We start from the raw sequence: 8,401 nt of genomic DNA, 5'->3' as shown, positions 1-8,401 counted from the left end.
CTCTCTCTCTCTCTCTGCCTGCCTCTCCGTCTACTTGTGATTTCTCTCTGTCAAATTAATAAATAAAATCTTTTAAAAAAAAAAAAAAAAAAAAGAAGAAAGAATTGAGCTGCATTGATGATATAAACTCATGAGGAGAAATATGTGCACACTTGTCATATTTGAGTGCAGGAATGAGGGCCAGTTGTAGAGTTCTTAGTTTCCAGATCTAATACTGACACAGAACACTAAGAATAATTTAGGGAAGGGGCACCTCGGTGGCTCTGTTGGTTAAGTGTCTGCCTTCTGCTCAGGTCATGAATGATATCAGGGGCCTGGGCTGGAGCCCTACATCGGGTGCTTCGCCCTCTCCCTCTGCCTGCTGCTTCCCCTGCTTGTTCTTTCTCTCTCTCTGTTAAATAAATAAATAAAGTCTTAAAAAAAAAGAAAGAAAGAATTTAAGGAAGAGTCTGGGTTCCCCCCACCCCTGGAAAATTCAACATCTTTTTATAATGAATTCAGCTGTACATTTATTTCTGGGATATTTTAGTGAGTCTTTTGGGATTTTATGTATCTGATCATAAGTAGAATATATTAATAACTGCTTTTATATATCTATAGGAACAAAGCCTCACTTAAGACAGATTTTTAAAAAAATTAGTTTGGGCACCTGGGTCATTCAGTGGGCTAAGCATCCAACTCTTGGTTTCAGCTCAGGTCATGATCTCAGGGTCCTGAGCTCAAGCCCTGCCCTCTCTGCACTCAGTGGGGAGTCTACTTGGATTCTCTCCCTATTTGTCCCTCCCCCTGCTTTTTCTCTTTTTCTCTGAAATAAATAAATCTAAAACACAGTAAGTTCGATTTAGACATTCTCCATTATATACCAAGTTTTTTACATAATAGAGACTGTTTTTACTTGAATATGTATGTTTGGTCCTTAAAGTCAACAAGGTGGATCACTTTGGCAAGTGAGCAAGTGATCTAACCAATTAACTCCCTTTGCAAAGTTTTCAGTTATTATCCTCTAAGATGGCAGATAGAATAGGGTATAGAAAAGACATTATCTCTAATTCTCTCATGTTGTATAGAATGTCTTACTTATACAAGACAACATGAGATAAATGTTACATAACCACATGCAAAATCATATTAAATTTTGCACCTGATATTTGCAACATGGAAAGCTAGATGCCAATAACTTTTTCTTCCAAACAATACTTCAAACATTTTTTGATAACCCTTAAAAGGAGAAAATTTATTTTTATATATTTTTATTATTATTATTATGCTATGCTAGTCACCATACAGTATGCCATTATATTTTTGATGTAGTGTTCCAAGATTCATTGTTTATCTATAACACTCAGTACTCCAAGCAATACGTGCCCTCCTTAATACCCATCACCAGACCAACCCATTCCCCACCTCTAAAACCCTCAGTTTATTTCTCAGAGTCCACAGTCTCTCATGGTTCATCTCCCCATCCAATTTCCCCCTTTCATTTTTCCCTTCCTTTTCCCTGTGTCCTCCATGCTATTCCTTATGTTCCATGAGTAAGTGAAACCATATGATAATTGGCTTTCTCTGCTTGACTTATTTCACTGAGCATAATCTCCTCCAGTCCCATCCATGCCAATGCAAAAGTTGTGTACTCATCATTTCTGATAGCTGAGTAATATTCCATTGTATATAGGGAACACATCTTCTTTATCCATTCATCTGCTGAAGGGCATCTTGGCTCTTTAACTCAGTTTGGTTATTGCGGAACTTGCTGCTATGAACATTGGGATGCAAATGGCCCTTCTTTTCACAACATGTGTATCTTTGGTGTAAATCACCAGTAGTGTAATTGCCAGTCACAGGGTAGTTCTATTTTTAATTTTTTGAGGAACTTCCACACTGTTTTCCAGAGTGACTGCACCAACTTGCATTCCCACCAATAGTGTAAGAGGATTCCCCTCTGCCCACATCCTTAAAAGGAGAAAGCTTAAAGCAAAAAATTTACCCTGCTGTTCTGTGCCGTCATACATTCACTGTTTTATTGCTTCAATATAATCTTTAAGACCTTCCTTGCCCAAATTCACATATAATTTAAAATATTACCTCATATTTCCATAGTCTTCAAAACTTTCATATTTTAATGGCTGAAAATATTGTATTACAATGATGGGAGATTTACTTACATGATCAGTCTTCTGTTGCCAGACAGTATGTTTTTGTCTTCCCTTGCCCAATCCCTGGCATTACACAAAAAAAAGGAGAAAAATTTGTAATTTATACCTCTGTAAGTTTTTTCTTTTTCTTCTGAATGCTTTCCTTGGGATAGATGTCTTGGAATTAAGTTACTGGTCAGCAATTTTATTTCAGTTGTCTCTTGCCATAATCTCCCTAGGGAGAAATCACATACTTAGCATTCAAGTATATTTGTTCATATGTAGATTTTCCAGACTATTTTAGATCAAAGTATACCATATGTTTAAATAGAAATATTAACAACAGGTCTAGTAGCAGTCATTTCTGAGCAGAGATTTAACTCATTTAATAAAGTAGTATATTTAAAAGCGTACATCAGATAAATTAGAACAACACTCCCAACTCTCCATATCAAGTGCTACAGAAAAGAGTATGCTTTGAAATCAGACACACCTGCATTCAAATCCAAATGTTTCTGCCTACATGATTATTTTCCTCTTCCTCACTGGGAAAAGAAAGGATAATATGTATCTCCTGTAGTCACTGTTAGAATAAAATTAAATGAGAAGGAAATTACTGAGGTCAATGCTTTAAAATCTAAGACCTTTGTGTTCTTTCTAGAGATAATGAAAAGTCATCTGGGGTCTATTTTTTTTTTTTTTTTGACCAATCTAAGTTATTTATTTAAGCCATCTCCTGCCACAAGCAAAGGGATGGAAGATCAGTATACTGGTCATCATTTGATACAAGTAAGGAAGGTGAGCTTATGGTCCCATAGACTTTTCTGGTCCGTGTGCAGAGCCATGGTCCAAACCAGTGCTGTGGTCCCCATTGGGTGGTGGTCCAGGTTCTATTCATCTTCATAGCCGGTTGGAAGTGGATTCACGTGAGAGTTATGGAATAGAGTATGATTACCATCTCCCCAGGGAAAGGGCTTGGACCTGATGCGGAGATGAGGGTAGGCGACGAACTCGGGTCTCTCATGCTCTCCATGTTGCGACTTCAGGAAGACATTCAGCATGCTCACAGCCACGCCGGGGAGCGCTACGAAGTAGGTGAGAGCCTTCCACATGCGTGCTGAGCCCTCCTCGCCGTGGGCGCCACTGGACATGGGCCGCCCCAGCTGTGCCCCGGACCGACCTAGCAGCCCAGACAACCGCAACAGAGGAGACGCCGCCGCCGCCATTTTCAAGCTGGACCATCTGGGGTCTATCTTAAATTCAGTATTAGTTGATTTTGGGGATTACAAAGTATTTGGTTGTCCCATAGTTTATGAATAGCAAGCATATTCAAATGGGAATTCAAATTGCTGTGACCGTCTAAAGATTACCAATTCTTGATTTACTTTTATAGCAGAAATGAGATAATGTGAACTAATAGCTGTAAGTGTGAGTTTGATAATATTGCTTCTTTATATCTGGCCCTTATTTAGGCTTTTGTGTACTTGTGTATGTCTAAGCATCTATGAAACTATGTTCATTTTCTGGACAAAAGGACAAAATTATTTTACTGATCAAATTAAAAAAAAGGAGATCTCCAAATATTTACAGCCCCATGTTTGACAAAAAGAAGCCAGAAATATTTGCCAGTTTGAATAGTATGCTGGACAGTACCAAGGGGTAGATTATTTGCATGTAGAAGAACACAGACTGAACCCTAGGTAAGGCCACATTTTATTAAGAACTTATATGATTTACCTGTGAAGAGAACACATTCATTTCTCTGGTATCTGAAGGTAGAGAGGAAGGCCTGTGAAGAAAGAGAAAACTAGTAAAGACAAAGGATATGAGATATGAAACAAATGCAGACATTTGTCCTTAGTCATATACAGTTGTTTTTGGTTTGTTTTTGTTTTTGCTATCCTCAAAAATATATAGTATTGTTAGGAACTAGTCTCTCCTGGAGGGATCACTGGCATCCCCTCATCAAACAATTTCCTGAAGGTTTAAAGGAGAGTCTAAGCTTTACAGTGTCATGGGGAGTTGAAGAAACCATTTATTCTGGTCTTGCATGACAATCATTTGAAAATGATTTTCATAAATTCAACAGTGAGTTCTATACACATTCTAAAGATGTCCAGCTGTATCCTGCTGATAGTCACAAAGACAACTATCAGAAATTCTAAGTGTTGGATTCTGCTTTACCATTTGTACTTGTCTCATTTCTCCCTTGTTGCTTTGTATTTCTTACCATATAATTTTATTAAGAATTTTTAAAAAGAGAGAAAAATCCCATAAACTTCAAGTAACATTTCATCAAAGATTACAAAGAGGAAACCACCAAACAGAAGCAGCCTAATATTCAGTCACATCAAGAGTCTCTACTATGAAACCCATGGATTTGACAGAGGCTTTGTTGAGCTGCCCAGATTTTTTTCATTTGTGTGAGGCAAAGCTGGCAGCAGATGTCTCGTTATACACTTTGTTCAGGCAAAGTATGCTTAATTTACACACACCTGACTTTTTATTCAAACAACTGGGGCAATGCAAAATTTCTCAGGTCATAAAAAGAATAACTGAAAAGATACAAAGAAACAAAAATTAGATGGATGAAGCTCAAAAATTATGTTTGTCACCACAGAGATTTCTTTTATTTTTAATTTTTTAATTGAACTTCCTGAAATCTCTAATCACTTCAACTGGACAAGAATAAGAAAAGGATGTTTATTTCTACCTCAATATAAAAAGAAAACTTGGAATACTTAAATTACAGTTAAGTCAATTTCTCCCTACAGATAATTTAGTCTGAAAGAATGCCCAGATTTTAGAGGGATATGCAATCACTTATTTGAAGCCATTGTTTAGCCTCCTCTTTTGATGTTCTTCCACTATCAATGTGACTATGTCACATCCATGTGAGGGGCACAGGGAAAAAAAAAAAAGTTGAAAACAATCATACATCAGTTCTAGCTGAAACATAATTATGACCCATTAAGAAAAGTATGTTCTTAATAATAAACTTTTCAAATACTTAAATCATATCCCCTCATGATGGAGAGTGTGCCACTAGGTACCTCTACTACCAGATCTTTCAAGCCCAATCAGTTCCACCATGGCTGGCACCATTAACGGGTGCAGCTGCCAAAGTCAGAATATGTAAGTTCAGGATTTCATCCACCCCTACCAACCCAATCAAACTGAAAGAGCTTTTCCTTTGGCCCCGTTTGTTTCCTAACCTCATCCTGATAGAGCCTTAAATTAACAATTTTTTTAAACCCTTCCTTGAGTCTACTGACACATAACCTGCTCCCTGAGAGCACTTGGGGAGTCTGCATTATTTTAGAGCACTTAAATGTTTTAAAGTACTCTTTAGTTTGCAAAATGACTAATTTATTGTGTCATGTTAATGAACTGTCCAAAGCAGCTTTCCAAAAAGGAAAAATGTTTCCAGAAAGCAGTTGATACACTGAACAGAATCTATTTAAAATTTATTCACGTAAGACTTTGAAAACATTAATCAGCTACATGACAGTCTGGATTTTCATATTTTTAAACCCCAGCCCAACAGGGAAGTAGCCACTATTTAATCATTTCTCAAGAGGCATCCTGCTCTAGTGGAAACTGCAAGGACCAGGGGGAAAAAACAGATTTTAAGTTGTACCCAACGCCAATTGATTGGTAATGGCTTCTTAAAGTACTGGGTAGAAAAGGACTCTGGGATGACATGGAAGCAAGGAGCAAAAGGGTGTTGAAATTGATTAGCGATGACTGTCATGTGCTCCGGAAATGGCCATGACAGTTTATGTGCCACAGATCCACAGCGTGCATGGGCTATGAAGATAAAAGCCCTAGATTCCAACCATGGCGTTCTAATTTTAAAGTTCTAGACCTTGTGTAACTAAACCTTTCAGTTTCAGGTTCCTCACCAGTAAAGAAGGCTATATCTGTAGCTGTTTTAGTTGTAAAAGCAGAGGAGAACAAGTGAGAAAAAACGACAACTTACTTTTAAAGCAGTGTTTACTTTTTGTTGTTGTTGTTGTTGTTAAGGTTCTTTAAAGTGCAACCAAAAAATCCTTTTTGTCCCAATATGAAACCAAGTTATTTTTCAATAATTAGGCAGTGCGCAAGCTCATTTTGAACCTCCTTACCTTACAGTAAGGCCCGGCTCGCTGGCCTGGAGCGCCTCGGAGAAGAACATGGCGGGCCAAACTGTTGCCTTTCCCCGGAAGTGGCAGACGAGAATCTCGGGAATCTCGGGAGAGCCGGGGATTCCCAGCGCGCATACTCCTAAGTCCAGGCCAAGGGTGTTCAGGGGCACGCGCGGCTGGAAACGCAGAGTCAGTGAAGGGGTTGCTGGGGCTTAGTAGGCGGCGACTTCCGGGAAGAAGGAGCAGAGTGGAGAGCTGCAAAGCGTGTAAAAGGATGGGTCCTGTGGACTGTACCTGGGATTCCAGCCTTGAAAGAAAGTGCTTTCGGACTGTGCCTTGTGCTTCTAGAGAATGAAATGCCGGTGGCCTGGATTTGTGGGGTGAGCCTCCCTGCTATAGGGCCACAGGAGGATTTAATTACTTCCTTTTTTATTGTGGTTAAAGAGGAAATTTTGTTGCAACCTCCTGTAAACTCGTATTTTCCAAGTTATAAAATTGAATATACTGCCACCCAATGAGCTAGGTGTAGACACCAAACGCTTTGCTTCCCATTCTTTTGCTTTAGAGATAGTGCTGACTTATTTAGGTGTGAAAAATATGTCTGTTCTTAAATGTGAATGGCCTTGAAGTGATGACTGTTGAAGCTGCATGGTTCTTCTCATGACTTGGTACTTCTGTACTTACTAGAAAATTTTTGTAATAAAACTTAAAAAAATAAAACTTAGGCACAAAAAAATCTTTTAAGATATTTTAAGGCCACAAAATCTGAAAACTGCACAGATGAGCATATGTTTTATTATAATATCCCTATTGTTTTAATTAACCAAGAACTTAATTTAGTTGCCATTAGATTTATGAAACACAGAAAGCTTTTAAGATCATTTGATTAAATGTAAATGCATCTTTTTTATTATTTCTTATTTGTAATGTCCTAAGTATACTGCTAAACATGTACATAGAATATATCATATATTATAAATTATGAAAGCAAATATTTCCTCAGATATCCAAATTGTTTTACATCACACTGAGTAATAACTTATGTTTTCATTTTAAGTAATGTTTTCATTATTATAAGACATAGGTTTAGCAAGTACAGAATTATAAATCCATTCTTTTCAGATTTAAAATGGCACATTAATTCTTCAGCTGATAGATCTCAATGTATATTATTCACTTACCCCCTGTTAAAAGATAAACTGAGGCACATTAAAATTTATGAGAGTTTATTTGAGCAAAAATGTATTAGAATCAGGCAGAGCCAGACAGAGAGTGGTTAGAAGCACTGTACCGATAGGATTTGAAGGAAGAGGTTTTTGTAGAGAACATGGGAAGCAAAGGAAGGAAAAGTATTCCTTTGGCTATACCTTAAGTGTTTGCTTTATTTGGAAAAGCTTAGCTATTTGTGATTGTTCTTAAGTGTCCTTTTTTTGCCCCAGATTCCAGTGAATTGACTCTGGCTGAGGTTTTGGTTTGCTTACATAAGCTATGAAGACAGTTGAGCCACCTTAGCCTAATGGCCTTCTTGTTTAATTACTTTAACATTCCTAATTTTGTTTCTAAAAATTAGAGCTATGTATTTGTATTAGGCAAGAGGATATCTTTATTATGTTTGCTACCTCTGCCTTCTGAGGACATCTTGCTAAAAATCTCTCTTAAGGATCTTGTGAAGTTGATTTGTTTATTCATTGCAGTGGCAGCAGCTGTTAGATTTGAGAAGCAAGAATGGTAATTAGCAGAGGAAAGAAAATTTAAACTGAAAATGACCACATTCCTTTAGTTATAGTAGAAAAATAAGTCTTTCATAGAAAAGATGATTGTAGCTCTAAGAGTTGGTGTAAGAAACCCAAGGAATATCAACTAGTAATGTAATTAAATGTAGACACTGTCTATGCAAAGCTGAGACAGTCAGCTGAAAAGTGAAAAATTGTGGTCAACAAGTTGTTTTGTCTATATGATAGGAAAAAAAGAGAGGTTTTGTTTTGTTTTTATTTTTGCATTGTTAAATTGATTCCTATTTTAAACATTATATTAATTGGGTATTTTGTTCTGTGGGCACAGGATTAGAAAACCTGTATAACAACGTCAAAGGGGCAACCACACTAAAGTTCACTAATGTTGGTTATTATTGGTTGGTTAATT

At 37.3% G+C, this 8,401-nt stretch overlaps 1 protein-coding gene across 1 annotated transcript; it reads right to left on the bottom strand.

Annotated features, from left to right (window-relative positions):
- Positions 1-2,822: 2,822 nt before the first annotated feature.
- Positions 2,823-3,369, bottom strand: LOC132013186 (cytochrome c oxidase subunit 6A1, mitochondrial-like). Its single transcript, XM_059392912.1, has one exon. It carries the CDS (start codon positions 3,356-3,358, stop codon positions 3,023-3,025), a length of 336 nt encoding a protein of 111 aa, XP_059248895.1. The 5' UTR covers positions 3,359-3,369; the 3' UTR covers positions 2,823-3,022.
- Between the last annotated feature and the right edge of the window lie 5,032 nt (positions 3,370-8,401).

The sequence above is a fragment of the Mustela nigripes genome, chromosome 3 (genome assembly GCF_022355385.1).
Source record: "Mustela nigripes isolate SB6536 chromosome 3, MUSNIG.SB6536, whole genome shotgun sequence".
NCBI classification, from domain to species: Eukaryota; Metazoa; Chordata; class Mammalia; order Carnivora; family Mustelidae; genus Mustela; species Mustela nigripes.
Note: the sequence above shows the minus strand (reverse complement) of the source record. Positions and strands in the feature narration are given on the sequence as shown.